The 27318-nt window shown below is 44.0% G+C and overlaps 1 protein-coding gene across 1 annotated transcript in view; it reads left to right on the top strand.

The window, feature by feature from the left end:
* The window catches only part of lrmp (lymphoid-restricted membrane protein), a gene marked incomplete at its 5' end in the record, with an annotated part of 96138 nt that overhangs the window by 30785 nt on the left and 38035 nt on the right, over positions 1–27318 (top strand). Inside the window, 7 exons of the mRNA XM_083661765.1 lie at positions 4529–4672; positions 7418–7519; positions 8673–8824; positions 12478–12589; positions 17145–17412; positions 23260–23315; positions 26153–26252. Coding sequence (XP_083517891.1) covers positions 4529–4672; positions 7418–7519; positions 8673–8824; positions 12478–12589; positions 17145–17412; positions 23260–23315; positions 26153–26252 — 934 coding nt within the window. The remainder of the gene's footprint in view (positions 1–4528; positions 4673–7417; positions 7520–8672; positions 8825–12477; positions 12590–17144; positions 17413–23259; positions 23316–26152; positions 26253–27318) is intronic.

Genomic DNA, 27318 nt, shown 5'->3' on the forward strand with positions numbered 1-27318 from the left:
TAGAGAAAGGCCAGGAAAAAAGAGAGAAGAAGTCATGAGGAAACGGAAATCGCATCGATATGCATGAAGCATAACGTTAGCTGTGCCTGTGAACAGCAGTCAATCTGCTGCCACAATTGAGCCCCTCCGTCTCCGCTGCGATAGCCCCTCCATATGATTTAGTTGCCGACACCAGCGTCTTTCTGAAAAGTTACATTATTCTCAGCTGGGAGCCGGCGACAGGCTGTGAAAAATCGGGGGGATGCAGCACACTTTTCAGTGCAGAGCAAACGCAGAGCAAGCAGCAGAGCCCCAGAGACACTCCCACGGAGGAGTGTTGTGTTAGTGTTGCACCGTATATCCATACTAGAAATCCAATACCTGCTGTTAACACATTCACTGCCAGCCATTTTTTTTTTACTGTAGGTAGGTTCTGCCAGAGGGTTTTTTTGAGGATTCTGGCTCATCTTTCAAGACCCGAGGATTCTTTTCTGCTAAGATTTTGTGAACACACAATATCTCAAAAGAACTAATAGAATGTGTGCTTTCTCTGTATAAAAGACTTAGTTTGTAGAGTTAGTAGTTATGTAAGCATTAGCAGTTGAATACATAATACATAATATATAATACATAATACATAATACACAGCATCGTTTCAGCGTCAGAAAAATTATTTTGAGATAAACGGCTTTTTGTGAAATTCGATAGAACAGTCACTTTAACCATTCATTTTTGGCATCAGTAAGACGTCAGACATCTAAACAATAGTTTTGAACAGTAATTTCCTCCATAACAGCAGGAAACCCCCCTCTGCTTCCAACTCCTCCCTCCGTGGGCGTTCTTCTTGGCTGCAGCGGCCGTGTCACAAGCTTGTCACCAGTCTCACTGCTTTGCTGCTGCTGTCCTGTGCCTGTCTGCGCGGCCGCTCTTTGAGGAAGTCTGGATGGACTCGCTCGCTTCTTGGAGTTTTGGTTGAGAGCTTTGATGAAGCTTTTGCGATTCTGGTCATATTTATGCTGCGTGTTTCAAAGTGTGTTCCACCCGTAATCTATTATGCAAATGTACAATCCCGCACCGCCAGCAATCAGTGCGAAAACGAAAGCGTTTTCGCCAATCCATTTTCATGAGAATGGCTTCGTCACACTGCTTTTTGCTTGCCTTCCTCTAGTCAGGAAAGCACTGTCGCCACTTAGTGGGTCGGTGGAATGGGTTGTACATGTTGTACACGTCCAATACTTATATAAGAGATGTAAAAGGGTTAGATCAACGTCCCACCGTCAAAAAAAAAAAATCGATTTTTTTTTACGTATTAATACGTCATTGGCAGTGAACCGTTGGATTTTTTTGACGGATTAATACGTCATTGGCAGTGAACGTGTTAACAGGCTTTTTACTACCAGTCTGGACCAACTGGAAATGGCGACAGGCAGCAGCAGTTGTGCAGTGTGAGTGTGCTGCTGTTTTTAACCTGTTTAACCATCCCTACTAACTAGGGATGGGCATTTCTCACAAAAACACTATCCCAAATTCTCTGGGCCAAAGTCGACTTTTCGTCGACTTTTTTTTTTAATATCTTTTTGCAAGTCAAGTGTTATATGGTCTCTCATGATTCTAAGTGTAGTTGAATCGCTTGGTTTGACTAAGTAAACCATCTTTATAAGCATTTTACACAAGGTCTATGGAAAAATGAATGGAGAGGGAGAGGGGGTGACTTTGGCACTCTATTGACGTTAGGCAGCCGGACCTGAGTCAGACTACGTTAGCCACGTTAGCGTAGCTTCCCGAACGGAGCCGAGATGGCCCATGGAACAGTAGACAAAATATCAGCTTTTCCTCAAAAGCCTTGAAACGGATTCAAGGCTCGTTTGAATGAAACCTTTTCCTTGTGGCTGAGTGTTGGTGTAATGTAGATAGTTTAACACCATTTCTACTACGTTTCTTCGACCAAGGAGCTGGTGGGTGCTACTGTCGCTACACTGACAGGCTGAGCCGTTCTGCCCCCTGCGTGAGCGCGCATCAGCTACGACACTGCGGAAGCGTCATCATTCAGAAACCACGCCCAAAACGGGGGAAAACACAAACTCCCACGTTCGCCTATGTGCATGGTCGGGTGTTGCACACAAAGATCATAATACGGAAGATGAACACTCCAACTTACTTCCTTGACAGCATCATCCAAATTTTTCTTCTCGCCAATTCTCAATAGCTTCCTTGTTTTCCTCAGGAGTACAAAAAAACTTTAACTGGCGATTTTTTACATTTGTTGTCTGCGCAGCCCACCACACAACAGCTTTTAGCTATGTTTAATTCAAGGAATATGACGCTGGTGGGTGGAAGTGAACGGAGAGCTTTCCCCTGTGATGGGCGTGGCGTATTTCATGCAGTGTCTCTATAGACAAACTTGCTGCTCTTAAAGAGACAGGCGCCCGTAAAAACCATGGAAAACTTACTTTTTAAGACAAGATTGTCAAACGATTTTCGACTTTCAATAATAAAAGTCTATCTTGATAATAAATTTAGATTATTCGAAAATTTGAAATTCATTGCTCATCCCTACTACTAACCTATATTTTAAGTGATCTGTATTTCACAGTTGTAACAATGATTCACCTCAGTTTGTTGGGCTTTTTCCTCCTTTTGATGTTTTTGTGCTAATTTTTGAGTGGACTTGTGAGTACCAGGAGCCTCTCCAGTACAGCCGTTTCTCCTGCTTTTGCGCAACTCCGGTGTGGGTGTTGTGGATCCCTTGGCGGCGCTTCCCAGGATCATTTGGCTAGTGGGTCCTTCTGCAGGGAACTGGTGCTGGTGGGTCCCTCTGCAGGGAACTGGTGCTGGGCATCCAAGTCCCTCTGCAGGGAACTGGTGCTGGGCATCCAAGTCCCTCTGCAGGGAACTGGTGCTGGGCATCCAAGTCCCTCTGCAGGGAACTGGTGCTGGGCATCCAAGTCCCTCTGCAGGGAACTGGTGCTGGGCATCCAAGTCCCTCTGCAGGGAACTGGTGCTGGGCATCCAAGCCCCTCTGCAGGGAACTGGTGCTGGGCATCCAAGCCCCTCTGCAGGGAACTGGTGCTGGGCATCCAAGCCCCTCTGCAGGGAACTGGTGCTGGGCATCCAAGTCCCTCTGCAGGGAACTGGTGCTGGGCATCCAAGCCCCTCTGCAGGGAACTGGTGCTGGGCATCCAAGCCCCTCTGCAGGGAACTGGTGCTGGGCATCCAAGTCCCTCTGCAGGGAACTGCTGCTGGGCATCCAAGTCCCTCTGCAGGGAACTGGTGCTGGGCATCCAAGTCCCTCTGCAGGGAACTGGTGCTGGGCATCCAAGTCCCTCTGCAGGGAACTGGTGCTGGGCATCCAAGCCCCTCTGCAAGGAACTGGTGCTGGGCATCCAAGCCCCTCTGCAGGGAACTGGTGCTGGGCATCCAAGCTAACGGCGCCAAAGGCTGAAGAGACAAGGCCATCATCGGATACCCCTTCCCACAATCATCCTTGCCAATGTTCAGTCCCTCCGCAATAAAATATACGAGCTTCAGGCAAATGTCAAGTTCCTGTCGGGGTATAATTACGCCTGTCTTCTCGCTTTAAGAATATTTCTAATGCATTATATGATATAATGCATTATAATCTGCTTATAGCACTGTATAACTATAGTTATACTCACTCATGAATATTCATAATGCTTTATAACAATAATCATAAGGTCAAGTATCGTAATCAATAATGTCTCTGACATTATTTTTTTCCTGCCAAGATCATGGTGTATCATAATTGTCAGTTGTAATACATTATAATCAGTTTTTATAATGCATTATAATACATTATAATGTGATTATAAGTGGTCATTGTATGCTTTAAGTAAAGCGTATTGTATGTATGTATTTATTGCATAATGCTTTATAAAAATAAACCTAACACATTATAAAGCATTTATAAGGACTTATAAAAGGTCAAGTATCATAATGTCATAATTGCTGGTCACTGACATTTTCTTCTGCAAGGCCTAGTGTATTTGTTGTAATACATTGTAGTCTGTTTTAAATCACTGTTATAATGCTTTATAATGTGATTATAAGTGGTCAATGTATGCTTTAAGTAAAGTGTATTGTATGTAATGTATTGCATTGTATGTTGTTGTATAAGCAGGGTTGTACTCCTCTCTGTGATTGCACTGAAGAATATAGCAATCAACCCGATTTGAGAGCGGTAAAAACAAAGCTAGTTTGTTTTGGGGGGGGGTCGGGTTGGGTTGGTAGATTGGTAGTGGACTTGGTCATTCTAAAAGTGGCTCGCAAGGCAAAAGTGTGTGCACCCCTGCTGTACTGTAACTTGCTCCATGCACATAATAATCACCTAACATCATCGCAAACATTTGTTGTAGTTATCGGGGGCTTGTCTTCTTTGCCCCATGACCAACTTTTTCACAAAGTTTCCTTAAAATCCTTTGATAACTTTTTGGGTCATCCTGCTAACAGAGAGACAGACAGAAAACAACTCTGCCTCTTTTACCCAGTGAGTCATCCCATCAGATTTAAAATGTGCTGTGGTCTTCTTCAGCCGATCCATGGAGTTGCTCATTTGTCCACCATGAACTTCGCCTCCCCGCTGGACGAGACCCTGGACAGGGAGGTGCTGCTCCTGATGCAGGGACCCAGCCCCGAACACATGGCTCTGGAGTTTAAGAGCCTCCTCAACAAACTGGTACTCAAACTCTGTGTGTGTGTGTGTGTGTGTGTGTGTGTGTGGACTTGAGTTGGTGTCTTCCACTCAAGTTGCATAAAAATAGTCTTCAAAGTCAACTTGGACTTTTCCTCAAATTGACTTTGACTCTACATTAGTGATTTGTAAGCGGCTATAAATGGCATTGTTGCCGTTTGTTTTTTTCTATTCAGTTTGTAATTAAATATGGCAATTGGCATACAGTATCTTAATGGCTCATTTCCACCGCATGGTACTGCATAGTATAGGGTAGTGTAGTATCAACTCGTCTCTGCTTGAAGTAGTACCTGAGTGTTTCCACCGCAAGGAGTACCCGCTCAATCTGCCCCCTGCCCACAACTGGTCATCATAGCAACGCTACATGAAACTGTTGAGCTGCCGGTAAACGTTTTTTTTTTAAGTATACCCAAACAAAAACATAAAACGGATTAAAAAGTAAACGTTATTTTTATTTTGTTTCACTCTGAGTGAAATGTTATGTCTCTCCTGATTCTAAACATAGTTGAATCACTTGGTTTGACCAAGTACAACTATTTTTACAAGTATTTTATGAAATGTAGATTGAAAAATGAATGGCGAATGAAATCCCTTGGTTTGTATGGTTTGTATGCTGAATGCAGAAGAGGACGTGACTTTGGTGCTGCTATGCGATCCCATGGATGTAGGCTATAAAAAGAACAGGACACATGTTTGTAACATTACAATTAAATTCCTACATGGAACTTTTAAACTGGTTATGACATACTGGTGCCTCTATGAGCAAATGAGCCCATCAGTGAGGGGATTGGATATTTCTTAAAGGTCCCAATTCGTGCAGCTGTAACCTCTTAAAAACGTGTGTCTCTGGTCCATAAAACATGATTCTGGATTAATTTGTCGAAAATATAGCAACCCCGTTTGTTGTGACGGAGTTGTCCCTTCCTCATCTCGTTGCGTCCCAAGAATGGTCTTGGGACGCATCCAGTCTTGGATTGCCCAGCGGCCAATCAGAGTAGCGTCTGTGGACCAGCACGCTGGGTTGTGTCCACAACTAACGTTAGCAACGAGCTATCGCTAACTTAACGGTTGCTACGCTAAAGAGGACATCTCAAAATGCCTAGACTTACCGAATGCACCTCCGCAGTTGCTGGATCATGTACAGTTGGCGTCGCTCCAGCTAGAAGTGTTAATTTTGTGGCTATAGACAAAATGGTGCAGGTAGCTTGTGTGAGAGACGCGCGCAGTATGCTTGAGGACCATCGTGACGTCCCAATACCCCGTCTGGGGAACAGAGCGTTAGGGGGCGTGGCTTGAAGGAGACTGCAGGGGGAAGCTGGATAGGGACAAATCCAACTGTGGTAGTTCTGAGCTTGTGACCACTCATTACAGGGAGGGATGACAGCAGTATATATGCATTTACAAGTAAAAACAGCTTTTGCAGGGAATGGGACCTTTAATCATTATTTACATGCCTGCGCACCGCTCCGGAACAGAGTAGGCTATAGCGGAGGAGAGCAACCCGGCCAGTCGCCAGGAAAACCCACGGCTCTGGCCTAGCGGTCTTTTTTTCTCTCTCAAAACAATTGAAAATGCCCGTCTTGTTAAGGCTGATCAAGGAGAAAGATTTTATTTCACCAGAGGCTGAAGGCAGCAAGACAAAAGCAAAAAAGAAGCGAGTAAGGCTGAGCCGTGCCGATACCAGCGGTGGAAACGAGCCATGTCACTGATGCAGACTGGCATTGGCTGCAGTGCCATTTGTAATAGCATTTGGTTAAGACTTTAAAAAGCTGCTTTCATTGTGTTGTTTTGCAGTCTAATATATAGAGGGGTGTGCCATATCGTATCAATCACCATAATACCGCTAGAATTCATAGTATAATGGCAATATTGTGACTTGTTGACGTAATGATGTCAAACCGTTACGCTGCGTAACAGTGACGTACGCACAGCAACAACAAGGATGGCTGAAAGCGGCTCCACGGTTGGAGGAGTTATGCTGCATTCATGTGCTCCTCAGATGGTCCTATTTTCCAAGTTGGCAAGTCGTTCTTCCGACGTTTGTGTGTTCATGTGCTTGTGGTGTCAGAATGTGTAAACCAAATCAGGATTAATACTAATAGGTAACTTTTCTTACTATTCTAGGCCACTCTACATGGACAGCAAGTAACTAATACCATATTACAAATGACGTGATAAAACTCAAAAGTGTCTTGCCATCAGCAAAGCATCTACTTTCATCTGCCATGTTTCTGCCTCTATGGTTTCTGCATATACGACGTCAAGTCAGCAAGTCGTGTACCAACGTTTCGCAGAGTTGCCGAGTTGTTATTCTGACTTGAGCCTCCGGTCACGTGAATTTCCCCAGAGTCACTCCAACAGCACAGTCACTCCAACAGCAACCGAGTGCTCACTTGCAACAGATGAATGCAAGGTGCTCTTGAAGTGCATTAGTTTGATCCAAACGGAAAAGAACAGCAACTTTTTTCAGGCACTTTCACACAGAGTTAAGGATTTAATGGTAAAAAGCCTTTATTTTGCTGGGGCATATCAAAAGTTTAAAATCATCAAAGCGCGTTGATGATTTTAAACTTTTCATATGCCCTAGCAAAATAAAGGCTTTTTACCATTAGATCCTTGACTCTGTGTGAAAGTGCCTGAAGAAAGACATACTGTATTTTCTATTTTTGTTCATTTCCAGCGTAACAGAGTGTCTCTCTCACAATGCGCTTCTCTCTTCTTGGTGTTAAGAGAAGGGATTTCAGAGAAGGAACTGTCTCAGTCTTGTCTGCATTCAAAAGCTTGCTCGACGACAACGGACAGCGAGGCGGCAGTGCTGATACCAGCCTTCAGGTCAGTTACACACACACACACACACTTGAGCATACACACACAATTTGTATGTATCGTGTCAACCTACTATCGAGTTTAGTTTAAGATAAGTTGCAGAATCGCAGCGTATAAAGTACTTTGTGTGTGTGTGTGTGTGTGTGTGTGTGTATTCGCATTCCTGTGCATGTTCATGTGGTTTGGGCTAAGGCTGAGGGGTCATCTGAGAGCTTTTTCTTTTGATATGAATCACCCAATTATGTAGATAAGATAGATACATTTTTATTTGTGTGTCATGCACCATATTCATGGTGCCCAACCGGTCTGAGCTTACAAGACACAAATCATTCAAGTTCAACAATACAAACAAATTAACAAACAAGCTACAAAAAGCTCAAACATAAACAAGACAAGACAGAGTTGTATATTCAGATGAACAACTTCTCCATTCTGAGTTTCCAAGCACTCCCAATAAACCTGGCCAAACTGAAGACTTCATCTCTGAATAGCCATTCCAACTTACCATCATCTCCTGACCAAAATAGTTCAGGTTTCTTATTTTTGCATTAACTGAAATAGAGATAATCTTGGTTCCTCATATAGCGTACAATGAAACAAAAAATGAAATTAATCTTCCACAACACCTAATTCACATACAGTACAAAGTCTCTCCTCCTCAGCAATAGAATTGAACCTGCCAACCTCAATAGCCAAAGGGAGGGTACCCGTTCGCAACACATAAAGATCTTCTGGATCTATCCAGGGGGTAAAGTAAGGTGATCTCTCATCTTTCTCGCCCTGTATCCCTTTCTCTACTGTCCATCTACACTGTGTATTTCTCTCTCTAACTCTCTCTCTCCCTCCCACCCACCCTCTCTCTCTCTCTCTCTCTCTCCTCTCCAGAGATCTCTCACTTAGTCTATTATATAACTCAACAGGCCCCATCTAAGCAGTGCACCCCCCCCCCCCCTCTCTCTCTCTCTCTCTCTCTCTCTTCTGCATTGTTGCCACTCTGCATTCATTAGCCACGTACTGCCATAGAGTAAACCTACCAAATGAGACACAGATCATTAGTGGAGCAGTACCAGTACATGCCAACTATCCAGGCTACACGGCGGGCCTGAGGCCTTTTACCCGAGGGAGAGGCTGACCATCCCGGGCCTTGTCTCCCCCACAGACAGTGCAGGCTGAGCTGGACGCGAAGAGGGCCGACTGGGGCCTCGGCCTGGATCAACTGGCCGAGTACACAGACTCACTGGAGAAGGAGCTCATCAAGATGGCCAGCAACATGAGGAGGTCCCGCACTGAGATCCTGCACCTTTCAGTCAGGTGAGCAGGTCTTTGTTCACATCAGCTCTGCCTGTGCATGACTCTGTATGTCGGTGTTTCCCACACACAATCCAAATGCATTTGTGGTGGTAGGTGGGGTGACCGGGAGGGAAGGGGGGAGGTCGAGGACTTGCTGTCAAAAGATAACATAATTTAAAAATATGAACAGCGCTACACTGTTCTGTGTTTTGCTTGCTCTCATTCATCTGGGTAATACTGGGTGTGCAACATGTAAGCTGACAATTAACACAGTGCTTAGTTATTGAACTTAACTGGCACATTCTACTTGCGTTTGGTCATCTACGCACACAACGGTAATCGTCCTGGGAAAAATATATTGCAGTGGTCAGTGGTGGTCAGTCACTCTCTATGTGTGGGAAACACTTTTTCACTCAGAAATGTGTGACGAAGGTGGAGCTGCTGAACCTGGAGGGAGTGTTGTTGTGTTTGTGCAGTTGATACAGATGTAGTCTGACTGCCTGGAAGCAGACTGTGGTTCTAAGCTCAGTTGATACAGATGTAGTCTGACTGTCTGGAAGCAGACTGTGGTTCTAAGCTCAGTTGATACAGATGTAGTCTGACTGTCTGGAAGCAGACTGTGGTTCTAAGCTCAGTTGATACAGATGTAGTCTGACTGTCTGGAAGCAGACTGTGGTTCTAAGCTCAGTTGATACAGATGTAGTCTGACTGTCTGGAAGCAGACTGTGGTTCTAAGCTCAGTTGATACAGATGTAGTCTGACTGTCTGGAAGCAGACTGTGGGTCTAAGCTCAGTTGATACAGATGTAGTCTGACTGTCTGGAAGCAGACTGTGGGTCTAAGCTCAGTTGATACAGATGTAGTCTGACTGCCTGGAAGCAGGCTGTGGTTCTAAGCTCAGTTTATACAGATGTAGTCTGACTGCCTGGAAGCAGGCTGTGGTTCTAAGTTCAGTTGATACAGATGTAGTCTGACTGCCTGGAAGCAGGCTGTGGTTCTAAGCTCAGTTGATACAGATGTAGTCTGACTGCCTGGAAGCAGGCTGTGGGTCTAAGCTCAGTTTATACAGATGTAGTCTGACTGCCTGGAAGCAGGCTGTGGTTCTAAGCTCAGTTTATACAGATGTAGTCTGACTGCCTGGAAGCAGGCTGTGGTTCTAAGTTCAGTTGATACAGATGTAGTCTGACTGCCTGGAAGCAGGCTGTGGTTCTAAGCTCAGTTTATACAGATGTAGTCTGACTGCCTGGAAGCAGGCTGCAGTCGGAGCGGAAGGGAAATCCCTTTCTGCTCCCTGTGTGTCACTCTCTAATGCCTCCTCCACTGTGAGACAACGGTTGCTACACGCTGAAAATCACAGGTTTTGGTGAAGATTTGCATTGTGCAATAAAGCAGGACAGCTTGGTACTTTCAGTGGATGGTTGTAAAGATAACTGAGCCTTTTTCCCCGCTAGACCAGAGTGAGAGTAAGAGCAGCCAGACTCTCTCCTGCGCTGGTACAGCGCAAAACAGAGATAGTCTGGCAAGTGAGACTATGACAGATGTTACCTGTTTCAAAGTACTCTTTTTGCCGCTGCCTGTCACAGCACTTAAGTGTTTCTCTTCGACTGCTAGTTCAGTTAGCTTTGGCCGTAGATAAGATAAGATGTGGAGACTCTGAAGAGGATGTGCCATGTGAACATCTTTTTGGGGGTGTGTGTGCCACTGTTTGTTTAACCAAAACTCTTTTAAATCTTTTTAAATCATCCTAAACCCACAGCCGCCACTCAAGTATCTCTGAGGTTTGTGTCCCTGGTCTCCAGTGCCCAGTCTCAGCTGGCTGCTCAGTTGGGCTGAGTGGGGGAAAGACCTGTCAATCATTCTGACCTCACTGACCTTTTAAGGTCCCGCCTCACTGCCTTTTGAGTCGGTAGCCATTTCTGGACTTTAATCTGTGTGTGTGTGTGTGTGTGTGTGTGTGTAGATGACCATCCTCTCCAGATATATAGCAGTGTAGTACAGTATCGGACCAGAGCATACGGGGAGAGCTGGTCATGCTGCCCAGCTGGGGTTTACTCTCCTTCAGTACTAAGACCTAGTGCTAGGACTCGCTCTGCTCAGGCACCAGGCTGCTGTCAGGGACTTGTAGTGAGGGGGACCAAAACAATCCAAACAGAGCTAAATGGCTCTAACCCGCTGCTCTGCATGGAGGCTAGAATGGGCTTTCAACAGAAGGACTGGACTAGAAAACAGTGGTAGGATGAGGCTTTTGCTGTAGGACAGATTTGAGGAGCGCTGGATTGTGCGTGTAGGGCTGGGACTGAATCTGGGACTAAGGAGAGAAGAGAATAGTAACTGGGCAAGCGGGAGAACTGGCGCTGGTCACCCTGGGCAACAGAATGGGACACTGCATGGGCCTGCGGATTGGGTACAGTAATGTTATGTCCGCTATGTTGTCTTCTGGGATGCTGTGTGAATGTTCACTTTCCAGTAGCCTGTCTAGTGTTAAATCAACCAAGAGAAATCTTGCTTGATTTAGCACTCGACCGATTACTACTTTATAGTATCTCACTACTATAATAAGGCTGCGCGGCACAGAATTGCTTCACGCACGCGCAGTTGAGGCGAGCAAGCTGCAAGCGTGGCACGGGCAAGCAAGCTGCTTGAGGTACGACAGAAATGAGCAGCTGGCAACTGCACATGTATCGGAGGAAGGGTGTGTGTGTGTGTGTTACGGCTCTCCCCAGATCAGTAGATGGGGTGGGGCAGCGACCGGGGCGGCAGGGGGACGCTTTGAGCTACTGCTCTTCCTCAGACATGTCTGAGGAAGAGCAGTAGCTCGAAACGTCACGTATAAAAGTAGGTTGGCCGATAGCCTTTAGGAATAAGTAGCATTTGTTAATAGTTGAAGAAATAAGTAGTCGTCCCCCCCCCCCCACAGACACACGACAAAAAGACTGGAAAATGCGTCCGAGTGGATGTGTCCGACTCAGGACACTATAAAGTCGTATGCAACCTTGCCCTACTCAGGAGCCACATTGACAAAAGTTTTTCTTTGCAAGAGCCACAATCCAAAAAAGTCCCTTTCCTCCCTTTAGTTTTTTAATTTGATTTGTATTTATTTATTGTAAGTAGGACTAAAAAGAGCCACAACTATCCATGAAGGAGCCGCATGTGGCTCTAGACTAGAGCAGGGGTGGGCAACATTTTTTTCCAGAGGGCCATACTGACTTACATCAAGTAAGCAAAGGGCCACACATTGGAGATCATACCTGCCAAACACTCCCTATTTTCGCAGGAATCTCCCTATTTTTAACCCTCTCTCCCGCTGTGATTGGTAATTTCTCGTTAATCTCCCGATAATAGTGATACAAATCCAATGGCTGTAGCAGATGAGATTTACTAACATAACTCTGCCTTTTGATGAGTTTTCCCTTGGGTTGAGTATCACGAAACGGTTCTATACAAATGTGCGTATTGTTACACCCCGAGTATGTATTGTTACACGCTAAGTATGTATTGTCACAACCCTAGTACATGAGCTTTTTGATTAGATTCACATGTTACCTGTATTGTTACCCCCCTAGTACATGAGCTTTCTGATTTAATTCACGTGTTACCTGTGTCATTGTATTATTACACCCCTAGTACGTGAGTTTTTTTATTTGATTCATGTGTTACCTGTGTCATTGTATACAGGGTGCAGGAGCAGGAGAACCAGAAGAAACAGATGTGTGATGAGCTGGAGCAGCTGAAGACTCCACAGGACAGCAGAGAGGCCTCCTGCCAGACCCCTGACCTGGGGCAAGAGGTCAGAGATGGGGTTGGATGAAGGCTCTAAGCCTCTATAATGTCAGGGTTGTGTAGGTTACTTTAAAAATGTATTGAAACGGTTACTAGTTACTTCATCATAATCTAATAGGTAATGCAATTATGATTACTTTCTGATAAGAAAATGTGAACAATTACAAAGTGTAGGAAATATATGTCAGGTTTGAAATACAAATGCCCCCATTTCTTTCTGTGCCACATTTTATCAAGATGTGAAAAACCTGCTGCTATTTGATTTAACTTTGAAAGTATTCCCAGGAGAATCTTCAAATTTGTAGTATCTGTAATCATAATACATTGTTTGGGTAATGTAACAAAGTACTGCAAGTAATATTCCATTACATACCAAGTCTGTATGTTGCCAAGTTGCCAATTGTATTTTGAGACATCCAACTTTTTGGGGTGTCACCTATTCATTTAATATTCACTGTCACCTATTCATTTAATATTCACTGTCACCTATTCATTTAATATTCGCTGCTATAAAAATGGTTTTAGAATACCTTTATCTACTTTAAGATCTTGGCTTACAAATTAGTAAAAAAAAAAAAAAAAAAAGATCTAATCATTTAAGGTTTTGTGGAAGTGACTAATTTCCAGAAAGCAATCATTCTCAAAACTGATATTTGATCATGAAACAGCTCTACAGTAGTGGGTTCTTTATTACAATGTGCACAGTGTCAGAAATGTGCCTTGCAGATACATGCTACAGTGATCATGAGAGTATATCAGTTGAAACATGGTTTCTTTATACAGTGTCAGGAATGTTACAGCGATCATGAAAATAATATTGGTTGAAATGTGGAAAAAGAGCACATGTTCAGACTGACAGATGGAGTATCGGCTAAAAGAGAAAATTGAGTGCGAGGAGGCGGCTGAAGTGGACATGTAACCCCCCCCCCTCCCCACACACACACACACACACACACATGCACACGCACACACAAACAATCAAAAACAAGCACCACACACCTACACACTGCTACTTACTTACACAGAATGCACTGACTCACACTTCAAAACGTCCATCACGGCACCATGGTTTCTTGCTGCTAAAACAAGCTTGCTGCCGGGTCAAAGGGTAATTTGAGTAATTAGCATACAGCAAACATGTTGTGCCTCATGAATAATGCAACGGGCCATTTGTTTCTCAGCATCACCATGCTGAGTGCTTCACACTCGTACATCACCATGCTGAGTGCTTCACACTCGTACAGCTACACACATTCACACCTGGGAGCTGCCCAGTGGGCTGCAGCTCTACTGGAGGCAGGAGGACTCGAGTGTTAATTATTGGAGAAGAAAGCATTTCTCATTGACTTCCCTCTTCCTTGATTTTCCACCCCATTCAAGCAGGCAGCCTTCTGGGCACAAGCTACCACCACCAACCTGGAAACATTTATGAACAGGATATTTTATGGCAGCTCAAACAATGGAGTACATGTCATCTTATAAGCAATTTTGCTTGTTGTTTAAGTTTCTTTGAGCTCTTTCCTCTTTTTTTTTAAGGGCGCTTTCACACCTACCTCGTTTGGTCCGGACTTTCGGACTTTTCCAGTTTGATCTGAACCAAAATGACAGGTGTGAAACCTTCCCCGGACCATGGTGCGGACCAAACGCCCAGTCCTTGGTCCGATGAAAAGAGGTGGTCTCGGGGGTCTAGGGGTGCAGTGGTAAGCGCTGTCGCCTCACAGCTCGAAGGTCCTGGGTTTCATTCCCACCTGGGACGCTGTGAACACTGAAGGAATGCGTGCCCGTCCGCATGTCCCCGAGTGCCCACCGCCCGGGTGGGGTCGTCAAAAGGGCCTTTCTGTGTGGAGTTTGCATGTTCTCCCCATGCCTCCCGGGGGTTTCCTTCATATAGGAACCCCCTTCACCAAAACATGCAATATCCTGGTTGCTAATGTGGTGCCTCCTCTGGTCGTTAAGGGCGCCTGTTCAGAGGGAGGGGAACTGGTTGGAATAGCGTGAACCTCCCACGTGCTATGTCCTACCAGTGAAGCTTCCTCTGTCAGGTGAAAAGAAGCGGCTGGCTAACTGCCCATGTCTCGGAGGAAGCATGGAGCCAGTTTCGGCTCTCCCCAGATCGGTAGAGTGTGGAGTAGCAACCAGGATAAATAAATTAAATTCACGCTAATGGGGGATAAAAATGGGATAAAACAATCGGGGGGGGGGGGGGGGGTAATAAAAAAAGAAAAAAGAAAAGAGGTGGTCTCTCGGTCCGGACCAAGCTGGACCATGGTGCGGTTCGCTTGCAGTGTGAAAGCATGATAGTTCGGACTTTAGGACCAAATACAGGAGGTTTCACCAGACCAAGCTATTATCAGAGGAATCATGAGAAATGAGCCGTGGGAGCACAAGGGGAGAGGAAGAGAGCACGTTTGTAATTGAAATATGGTCCGACAACAAAAGTCATTATTAATTATCTGACGAGGCTTGCAAGCAGGAGGAATCACACACAGACACACCGTGCGCAAAAGAATGAGAGGCAATCCAATCGGCTAAAGGTGGATATTTGATGTAAATAGGCGCTGCTTTTATGTTGAATGTATGCTTGGGCAGTCTCTCGTAACGATCCATAAATCGTAATCACCTGTTAATTTGTTCTAGGCTTGTATCGCTGCCGACAAGGAAGGCAGCGTTCAACTGACAGATTTCTGAAGTTTGGTGTAAAATATGTGCTCAATGTTACACTCTAAACGCTGGCAGCCTGGCATTCTTCAGCTTTGAGTTTGGATGGCAGTAGCCTATATTGTAGGCTAGTCATAAAATTTTGCAATTCAATTGGTGTGAGTCAACCTCCAAAACGCTGTTTCAAACACTATCGTCCTCAAGATGAGACGCTGTCTCTTTCTACGCCTGCCTGTAGTGCAGTTGGACCGAGGAGCTGGGGGGCGGGGCCTGGGCTAAATCTCGCAAACTCTTGGTGCACACATCTCGCCTACACATATCTCCACTTTCCCCCACAAACACACCGTCACTTATAGAAGGGGCTGCACCGCTTAAAAAAGGACAGGTAACGCTTTATATTAAGGTTCTATTAATAAGCGTTAATTAATAGGTAATAAGGCTCTTATAAGGTGCTTATTAACACTATTATTATGTTAATAATACTATATAAGTGTTAATAATCGCGTTACAAACATATTTATTGGTAGTTTATAAGCACTTTATAACCACCTTTACTAGCTGGTTTTGTTACTTCATTAAGCCTAATAAATAGTTTATTACCTTATTAGCAGTTAACTGCACTTATTAACAGTTAACTATGCTTTTTTATATATATTATATATTATTTAAACATACACACACACACACACACACACACACACACACAAGGCAAAACAACAACTTATAAATCAAATCTGCACTATATGCAATGTTCCTTTAGATAAGGGCCCACTGCAAACGACATCTGGCCTGCTTCTGCCAGCAACTCTCCCAAGGAGCACCAACCTCCACCTTTACATAGTAGCTGGCTCCTACTGAGACATCATTAGTATGATAGTTTGGTAATAAATGATCTCATAGCATTAGATATCTGGTTCATAATCTTCCTCAATATTAAATTCAACAATTAATAAAAGTCATTAGATATTTCCAAAACAATTGATCCAGTGCCACTTTACCACACTCCGATTCCACTTAATAGCACTGTTTCATGCTATGTTACAATGGGTTTTTATGATCCAGCAGCGCAAGCTATGAATGGAATCTGGATCGGAACATGGATCGTGACATCAGTCCGATATCAGATAAGTCAATTACGTCAGTATCAGCACCTGATACGATATCCTGATACCGATATCTAACTGATTACCGTAAACCTCGGAATGATGTGCATAAGGGCCCAAAACACACACACACACACACAAAAAGCCATGACCCAACAGTCCCCCCCCCCTGCGCTCTACAGATGAAGGGACTATTCCTTCTCTAGTGGAGTTGAGCCTGAATGCGCTCAACTCTAGAAGCCAGACTCCCGAGTGGGATCGACGCGCACACACACACACATATTCATAGGGAAGTAATTGAGCACAACATCAAACAGTTTAACAGCATGGTCAGAGCACATTTCAAATGATTTGAAGGGGTGGCAGGGAGGCGATGATGATATAACAAAAAACTGCATTCAATGAAGAGTGTCAACTAGCAGCCTATTGTCAGTCGGCCAGACAGCACATATGGCAGAGTAACAACTGGATGGAAAGGTAGGGAGAATGTCAGAAACTAACAGGTGTAATAACAATGTAATTTGCTCTGATATTCTGCTTAAAAAATTATTAAATGGTATGTTGCTGCTTTGATGTCATTTTCAAGTGAATTCTTGAATTATTTTGATAAGTAAATAAAAAGCACTTACAGACAATTTTGCATGGATATGAAAACAGGTGTGCCTTGAGACTTTGGCTTGCTCGTCGGTGTGCCTTGGTCACAAAAAGTCTGAAAACCACTGAGGTATTTTGTGGATTCTACCCGTCTCGGTTCTGTGGTGATTTCCTCAAACCCCCTCCTCCTCCTCCTCTCTGTTTCAGCCTGGAGAAGACCTGGACTGGGACGAGGAGTTTGCCTTCCAAGACTTCCTGAAGAACGAGATAGTGGAGAGGAACTACAGAGCGCAGGACGGGCGGACGGACAGCAGGCACAAGGAGGCGACAGACAGAGGGGAGGAGGAGGAAGGGGAGGAGAGGTGGACGGTGGTGGATACAGGAGGAGAGGGGGAAGCGAAGGCGACGTCCACTTCTCTCTCTGCCCACTTTGTGGAGGCGCAGCCTGGGCAGAACGCAGTGGGAGACGGCCAAGGTGAGTGGGGATGTCCCAAGGTGGACAGACATTACGAGGTCTTGCACACACTGGCACAACATCAAAATTTCCATCCCTGCAAGAACTTCAAAACGGCATCTGCCAACTGGTGATTTTTGCCTTGCTTTTGTTTTGTTGTACTTAAGTGGGAGTGTGTGGGGGGGGGACAGGGGCCAGACAGAAGAGAGGGAATGGGAAGGGGGGTGGCAGGGTTGTAGGAAGGGGTTAAGGGAGGTTGTATGCTAGGGAAAACGGGTGGGTTTTGAGTAGGGGTGCTCCAAAAAATCGATTCTGAAAGGATCGCGATTCTTAATGCCACGATTCCTGGATCGATTCCAAACTCCCAAGAATCGATTCTTCTTTGTATTGTAAAATCTTTTTTTTTTTTTTTTTTTTTACAGTGCACCTGAAGGCAACATGCAAGATACCGGCTGAATAAGTGTCCAAATGTTAATGTCATTTGTGTACTGTACTGCCACGGTGCCACCACCTCTTGCACTTAAGAACTCTGGTTAATGTATTCCCCCCAAAATCTATAAATCCTTCTCAAAGTCTACAGATCCCCCCCAGCCTATAAATCCATCTTATCTGAAGAACATAAGGGGGGAATTCCCCCCTAGTTTGCAAAATGAATTTAGGACCTGCCTGTAATACTTCAGAAGTTGAATTTGAAGTTCAGCATTAATACATTTGTAATTTTTTGTCTTAGATTTACCTTTGTGTGTTATTGCAATATAAAACTACATAATTGAGAATCGATTCTAGATTCTGGAATCGAGAATCGTTGGAATCGAGAATCAATTCTGGAATCGGATCGTGACCCTCGGAATCGGATCGGATCGTGGCTTAGCCGGATCGGAGCACCGCTAGTTTTGAGTCGGGATTTGAAAGTGGAGAGTGAGGGTGAGTCTCTGACACGCTGGGGGAGGGAGCTCCAGAGTCAGGGAGCTGCTCTTGAGAATGCTCCATCTACCATGCTTTTGAGTTTGGATGGTGGTGTGTCCAATCGCTGCTTTCATTAGCCATCAGGCCTGTCCTTTGATGGCTGTATCGTTCAATGTTGGTTTGTAGGTGGAGGGAAAGGGTTAAGTCCGCGTCCTGTAGTTGTAACTGGTAAAAACTCCTTGGTGGTGCGTTGTTTGTCAATACACGCACTCTGCTAAATGTCTAGCTACAGTAAGCGCCTATCTACCCATGTTAGGGCACGCTATGCAGATTAGCAGGTCCTTTGCAGAAACGTGGTAATGAGGATTAGGGTAGCATCCAATCCTTCTGCTGTGTGTGTCCGTACAGCAGGCCTATCCTGTTTTTCAAGAGGTCAGTGTTTAAAAATGCACAAGATTTTCAAATAATATTAGCCTGACTGTTGCAGATACACCTTGATATAAATGGAAAAATATATATACAGTATATATTTTTTTAATGTTTGTTCTGATTTTATGCCAAATATTCAGAGACTTTATTTCCACTTGCATTGATATTTTAACAGTAAATTACTTTGAGAAAGGAGCGTCAGCAAAAACCACTTAATGCAGTGTCTCTCGCTCGCTCTCCTACTAGAGCACATACCACTAAGGCTTATATATGTGTGTGTGTGTGTATATATATATATATATATATATATATATATATATATATATATATATATATACTGTATATATATATATCTGTCAATCGATCGCGATTAATGGCGTGATTGTCCATAGTTGATCACGATTAATCACAAATTAATCGCACAATTTTTTATCTGTTCTAAATCTACCTTAAACCGATATTTTTCAGGTTTTTAATACTCTTATCAACATGGGAGGGGATGAATATGCTTGTTTTATGTTTATATTTTGATTATTATTGGAACAATGACAAATACTGTCCAGAAGATTCTTCAGAATAACCTCAAAGGTGTGCATGCTGAAACCATACTGTATAGTGAAGTAGGAGCATATAGGCTACTGCTGTAGCCTACAACTTGTAGGCTGCATAATTAGCCTACTGGTTCATCTCAACAAAACATAAACTAAGAGCACAGCTTAGAATGGCATTTATAAATGTATTTTGTAATATAGCAGCAGTGTAGTAGGCTAGTGAAGACTACAGTAAATATCGGCAAATGAAGACTAAATCTCAAAGACTGGATGCTGTTGAGATTTGAGGCCGTCTCAATTGTGCCGAACAACATTGGAGAGCTTTGTGTTTGTGCAAAGAATATGGGTAGTATCATATTGGTATGTAATTGGCCTTTTGTAGGCTATTGTTATTATTGCTACACTGTAGTTAGAATACTCACACATCTCTCGAGGCTGCAGTGTCAGCCTGTTAACGAGCAGCTCGTGGGCGAGGCGTGCGCGCTCTCTCCCCCCTCTCTCTCACTAGTCGTGTTTCCATTACCCTCAGAAATGCGCAAAATCTAAATATCGCAATAGAAATTGGGTAATGGAAACACGTAAATTTCGAAAAACCTCCCAAATATCGCAAAACGTTTTTGCGCTCTCATGAGGTGGTTTTTCAGACGTGTCGATATAGCAGTTTATCGCAAAAGTGTAATGGAAACAGTTTTTTCGCATTAGCACGTCATGTGACCCATTCTGCTTTGGAAAAGCAGCGAAAAATGAGGAAGAAACGGTTCGATAAGCCGTGGCAAAACCTCCGCAGCAATGGAAAACTTTGAAGCAACGCTAGCAGAAAGACGAGTGTTATGCAAATATATAAAATAGATCATGTTTAATGGCAGAAATCGGTCCATGGTGACAGGCTGCCTGTGTGCGCGCATTTGGCACAGCGCGAGATAAGGGGATGAAAAGCAAGCACACACCGGTGCGGTGCGTGCTCCTGACTGAAGTGAATACAGTGACTGTGAGTAATACATTACACACGTTTCAGGTGCAGTGTTATAATTATAATAGCTACACAACATTGTGATTATTGACCAAATCAGCCTTTTCCCCCCTCCATCTCTAAATCGGACCAGTTGTAGGCTATTAGGCTATTAGGCTTTTTTCCTCTGCCTGTCGCGCTCACTGCATTCACCGCAGCCAGCAACATTTTGCGACTCATTTTATTTTGAATTGATAATCAGGCTCGTTTATATGCGTTGTAACTTCATGTTGTGATTTGCATTGACCATTGGTTGGATTTGAGCATGCAGGGGACGGGATATGGGGCAGATCCACTGTGGCAGGCAGCTGCTGGTAGGCTAATGGGAATTGCGTTCAGGTGTGCGCTCCGTCAGACCAAAACTCAACTTCAATGGAAACGCCTACAAGTCGCAATTGTACATTGTCGAAGTTGTAGAAATATCGCAATTATTTTGCGAAAAACTGTAATGGAAACACAGCTACTGTCTCGGATCAATTTGCGGGACGCGTTAAAAGTCATGAAAATGCTGTGCAGTCCCGCACAAAGCGCGCCGTCTGGTCACCCTACTTGAAGCTGAACTTGCCATGATACCCTTTTCTTCCTCCTTTTCTGCTCACGGAGGTTTGTTTCTGCTTGCCATCATCGACCTCTTGGCTTCCTGATTTTCCAAACTACGGGGCGGACCACGGCTCAAACGTCACAGAAAGTGCATGCGTTAATTACGCTTAGAAAAAAAGGCGATATTTTTATTTTTTTGCGTTAACTCCAGTGATTGCGGATTACAATGTATTTCCAAAAGGATTAAAAAAAAAATCATTTCATAAGCCCGTAAAATGGTACGTGCACACCGCAACTAGTACCCCCCCTCCCCCAAGTATAACAGGTGTCAACTGTTACACTACTGATGAATGGCTCAAAAACATCCAGTTACTGTCTCTCTGGATTTAGGTTTAGGGCAGCCCGGTGACAGAAGGAAAAAAGATGCCATTCCCAAACACTGGCAGTTCAATGAAAAATATATTTTGTATGGATTTACTTGTATGTCTGCATATTAAATTAAAAGTTATAGAACAAATTTAGGAGCATCATCAACAAACACGCATGAGTGAGGGGGGTACTATTGGCATGGCCAAACAGCTCAAGGGGTAGATGGGACAGAAAAGGTTGGGAACCACTGCCCTAACCTACCATTGCACACAAATCAACATTCAAAGACAATAACTGAGGGAGAGTGCCCTCCTTCACCTATGAGAGAGAGAGAGAGGGAGTGGATTATCCCCCTGTAATCCATGAAACCGCAGGACACTCAGCCACCCTTGAAGGTCCAGCACAGTACACACACACACACACATACACACACATGGATGTAGACCCCTGCCTTCTATGGTTGCTGTGGTCCTGGGCTACTAAGGGTTGTGTGTCCTCGCAGTGTGCGAAAGCCTCTCTTCCTCCACGTCCTTCTATGGCCAGGTGTGAGACCGCTCTCAACCCATGAAGGGAGCTTGGTAATCCCTCATTCCTCTGCCTACATGAGTGGCTGGCAGGCCGAGAGACACAGGCAGAAAATGAGAGTGAGAGAGAGCAAGTGTTTTCATTAATGCCACTTCAGCCATGCATGGTAGTTAACCCCCCCGCCCCCCTCTCTCAACTCAATGTCCTGCATAATAGACAGTTTGGTCTTATATGGTATAGACGGTTTTCACCAGAGCGCAACCCCACAGCACTTCCTTTTTCTCAGCATTCGGCAAACTGCAGAAATATTCACTTGACATCGTTACTTTTGTTTTCGCTGCTCAGCTGTATAGACGGTTTTCACGGAATGGTCAGTCCTGCACTTGAATGTTTTTTTTTCTTTTATGTCCATAGCAAACACTGCAACAGGAAGTGAGCGGGGGTTCAATTTAGAATGTTTTTGTTGTCAAGTTAAAACCGTCTATAAGGTGCGATTGCTTTTTTTGTGAGTCTGACATGGTTCTGATATTTAGGCCCTGTTTACACGGCAATGCTCCCTGCATAAATCGGCAAACCTTTTTAGCCTTAGTGCCTTCCTTTTATACAGCAATGGCATCTTGGGGCCTGAAAACACAAAGAAAGTGAAAAAAAGTGGGTTCCAGAGTGGAATTCTTTGATAGCGCTCACCTTTGCGTCCGTGTGAAGTGGCGAAACGCAATTCATTATGAAAACTGACGACATGGCTCCACTTCATGCATGGAAGACAACAGTCTGCGTATTCCGGCCTATCAATATAATGGCACAAAGTGAATTGCATTGACATTCAACAAACTATCATGACATCAGGATCTGATAACAAGTTGCTAAAAACACATAATGGGCAATAACTACCTGCTTATTAACGTCTGCACATATTAATAAATTGTTTGCGCATAACGTTACTAATTAATTAAACGACCCTACAACTCACGGCCAGATGCATCGATTTCCTCCATTCGAAAGGGCTGCAAAGAAAACAGGTCTTTTTATAAGGTGCATCAATCCTGCTGGAAATAGACAGAATAGAGGAAGCTAGGCATTTTTACCTTCAAAATAAAAGCCATAATCTATTTCTTGGTAAACAAACAAACAGTTCAGTCGACTGACTCCGGGTTAAAATTGACTTTTCGAAGGCAGCAGATATTCTTGTTAATCTCTGTTCTGTATCTTTCGGATCACACACACACACACACACACACACACACACACACACACACACACACACACACACACACACACACGCACACAAACGTTACAGTGCATCATTAAGGTTATTCTTACTTTATTTAATTGTCATTATTGTGAAGGTTGTAACCGGAAGTTTCCGTTTTATACTGACTGACTTGACACTGCTTGGAGTTTGTTGGTGATGATACCATTTGCGTTAACAGTGAGTCTGCCATCTGCACGTTAATGAACAGCTAGCTTCTTTGTTTTGCTTTGCTGGTCTTTTTTTCTGGACTATTTCTCAAACTGTCTGTCAATCTTTCTCTCACACAGATCCTGCAACCGACTGCAATTCACAGCCAGAGGTGGTGACCTGTCAACCTTTGCAGGTAAATTGCACTCTAAAAAACAAAAACATGCTTTTTGTTCTCATCCTGCTGATCCCAGGTCACCATCAGTTCATTTGTATTCCTTCGTACACCCCCTAACCCCCCTGAAAAAAAACACCGTCCTGTTGGGGGGGCGGTGGGCCACGCCCCCAAGGCAATGGTAGGGAAACACTAGAAACTCCCCCGCCGCGGCTGCAGAATACAGACAGACCCATCTTGTCACCGGAGCACTTTAGCATCAGTATGACTTGACAGTTTGGAAATGTTTTACAAGCCGTGTCTATAGACTGTTCTTTCAACCTAGTCTTGTTATGCCTCCGCTGGCGATAGCCAGGCCGGCGGCAGTATGGATCCGGGTTGTCCGTACGTACGTACATGCGTCCGTCTGTCCGATGTTTGTTAACGCGATATCTGAGGAACGCCTTGACGGAATTTCAATAAAATTTGACTCAAACATCGACTTGGACTTACGGATGAACTGATTAGATTTTGGTGGTCAAAGGCCAAGGTCACTGTGACCTCTCAAATGGCATTTTCAAGCTTGTTAACGCAATATCTCAGGAATGCCTTGACGGAATTTCATCAAATTTGCCTCAAACATCGACTTGGACTCGAGCATGAACTGATTAGATTTTGGTGGTCAAAGGTCAAGGTCACTGTGACCTCTCGAACGCCATTTTCAAGCTTGTTAACGTGATATCTCAGGAATGCCTTGACGGAGTTTCATCCAATTTGCATCAAACATCGACTTGGACTCGAGGATGAACTGATTAGATTTTGATGGTTAAAGGTCAAAGTTCAAGATCACTGTGACCGCACACACGCAATTTCCAAGCTCTGTAACGCAACATCTCAGGAGCGCCTTGACGGAATGTCCTCCAATTTGCCTCAAATGGCGATTTGGACTCAAGAATGAACTAATGGCGGAGGCATAAATCCGCGGTGCGGTCGTTCTAGTTTTTGTTTTGTTTTTTCATAACCAGGACTGGTTTTATTTGCATTACATACATTACATTACATTACATGGGCTACTAGTGACAAAGAAAATACTAACCCTATATCGACAAATGCATGATTCCATGTGCAATTTTTCAATTAAATGCATAATGACAAGTTTGTATCCCACAACTTATAATGCATAATGTTTCTAATGATGCCAGCTATGTCAGTTCACAGTTGTTTACGTTTGTGTCATTAATTTATTCACGTTCAGGCATGTGTGCAGCCAATAAATAATAAATAATAAGCCATTAAAAATGCATTATAAATGTTCAATATTCAAATGCAACAGCTACAAATAATTTTAGAGAAGTTTAGGCTATAGCTATTTGGGTTTGTATTCTGTTTTAAATAATTCTATTGACCTAGTCTTGTTAATTTAATTTGAAGGGTTGCATAATCCTCTATGGCTTGAGAAACTAAAATGAGAAAATGAAAGCCTCGATACACTCAGAAACACAGTTTTTAGCTGCAGAGCTAAAAACAAGGCTGTGAACAATAACATGAACAGCACTCTGCTGTTGAGTGCTCTTGAGACTGGTAGCACTGGGCAGCCTGCCAGGCATGAATGTACCTACAGTAACTGTTGTGTGAATCGGGGCGGTGCTGGTTTACTTTCCCTGGACCAACAAAGATTGACACGAAAACAATGTCCTGTGACCATCACATGCAGATCCTTGTGGTTTAGGGAATATTAGCTGCACGTTTCCTTTGCTGCGGTGGGAAGGAAGCAGGAAGCGGCAGTCACAGTGTCAGTAACCAGGACGTCCTCTGCTTGTGACTTTCTCTCTCTCTCTCTCTATCTCTCCCTCGCTCGCTCTTTCTTTCCCTCATTGTCATTTGACTATTTGCCTACCAACTATCTCTACTTTCACATTTGCTCCTATCATTATTCATACAGTACAGTACTGTAGCCTCTGGACAGCAGCAGGCCTCTCCCTTATATACTGTAGAGCGACAGTGATGAACACTTCATGCCCCGTTGAGGGAAACTGACTTATTGTTGGGGGCAAAAGAAGGGAACACCAGCCTGCGTTCAAAGACAAATTATTGAAATTGTATACACAATGTAAATTCTTCAATCTTTAAGTGAGTTTTAACTTGGCGTCCCTATTCACAATCTACTGAAAAACACCCAAAATCCTGGAAAGTCTGTTTTTTAAAGGATGGCAATTGTGTTGGAACCCAGCAGGTTCATGGATGTCAATATGAAATGAACAATGTTTGCTTTTGTATTCCTACAAAGATGCAAATAACTGGAGATGTCATTGTCAGCAATCCCTTACCAATACCCCCCCCCCCCCCCCCCCCAATTGTACTTGGCCATTTCCCCCTGCTTCCCCAGTCGTTGCTCCTCTGCCGATCTGGGGAGAGTTGTAGACTAGCACATGCTTTCCCCTATACATGTGCAGTCGCCAGCCGCCTCTTTTCACCTGAGGGCAAGGAGTTTCACAGGCAGGATGTAGCGCGGGGGGGTGATGCTATTGCCCCCAGTTCCCCTCCCCCCGAACAGGCACCCCGACTGACCAAAGGAGGCACTATTGCAGTGACTAGGACTTAAACCCCTAATCTGGCTTCCCACCCGCAGACACAGCCAATTGTGCCTGTATGGATGGCCGACCAAGCCGGAGGTAACACGGGGCTCAAACCTGCAACCCTGTTGGTAGATGTTGGTAGGCAGGGAATCCACTACCACTACACTTTCCAAAGTTTTAATACATATTGCAGTGCTTCTTATTGATTGGTTGTGGTTTTGTTGCTCTTGTGTGTGTGTGTGTGTGTGTGTGTGTGTGTGTGTGTGTGTGTGTGTGTGTGTGTGTGTGTGTGTGTGTTTTCAGGAAGAGGCAAAGGTGGCATTGAACACCCACTCACAGGCTGTCAGCATTGGACACCAAGAGACGGATGCTCTCTCTGATCCATCCCACTCAGAGAAGAGCGGTAAGACCTCCTTCTCACGTCCTCTCTCTATTTAATGCTCGCTCTTTCACTCTCTCTCTTTCTACTCAGCTAGTTGCTTCATGTACAGTATGGACAGCTCAGACAAACACTGACTAATTTCCTGACGCACTCAGTATTTTTGCAATTTAGAGGAGGCGGACAAGATATCACCTCTATCAAAACCCTCAATGTTTTTTTGTTGTTGTTGCTCAAAGTAATTTGATTGGTATTTAAAGTCATATAAAAAGAATTACAGATGCAGTTGGATAATAAAACAATAACAGCAAAGCAAAAACGAACAATAAATAGAGTTAAGTTAAAGTGATAATACGGAAGATTTTCATCTAAATAAATGTCTGTTAAGTTATCTGATAGTGAGTTAACACAATGGTGATTGAGCGTATGGCCCATTGATGGAAGCCTTTGCATTTTCAGTATTGCAGCATTCATGAACTTGGTGTCTGTGGTGACACAGGGTGGGCGGGGCTAACACAATACACTCACTCTGTAGGTTACTGTAGGTTCCTGACAACTCTTGTGTGAAGTAGGATAACAAGCTACTTTTTTCTGGTCTCTGCTAGCAATACAGGTGGTTACTATGGCAGAACAAACTGACTAATGTCACATTATGTAACACTGTTTGGATCTCACCTGCAATTACCACTCATCGTCAATAGGTGTCACCCAAGAGAACAAAAGATTCAAGATTCAAGATTTTTTATTGTCACTCCATGGATGGTACAAGTATCACGTGTGAAATTCTTGTGCTGTGGACTCCGTTTACAACATAGTACAAATATAACAGGGCATATGGGTGCAAAAACAACAAGAGACACAACAAGCAATAAGGCAGTATAGTGATAAGACAAGTCAGAGACAGTGGCATATTCACTGCACATAGGTGCACATGTCATGTGCATACTTTAGACGTGCTTAAACATTTTAAATTCGGCGTATTTGACATTCAGGTGCAAATAGCATATTCCTTATTAAACATACAATTAAACTCGGCGTTTTAAATTCGGCGTATTTGACATACAGGTGCAAATAGCATATTCCTTATTAT

This window comes from Poromitra crassiceps (genome assembly GCF_964638095.1).
Source record: "Poromitra crassiceps genome assembly, chromosome: 2".
Lineage (NCBI taxonomy): Eukaryota > Metazoa > Chordata > Actinopteri > Beryciformes > Melamphaidae > Poromitra > Poromitra crassiceps.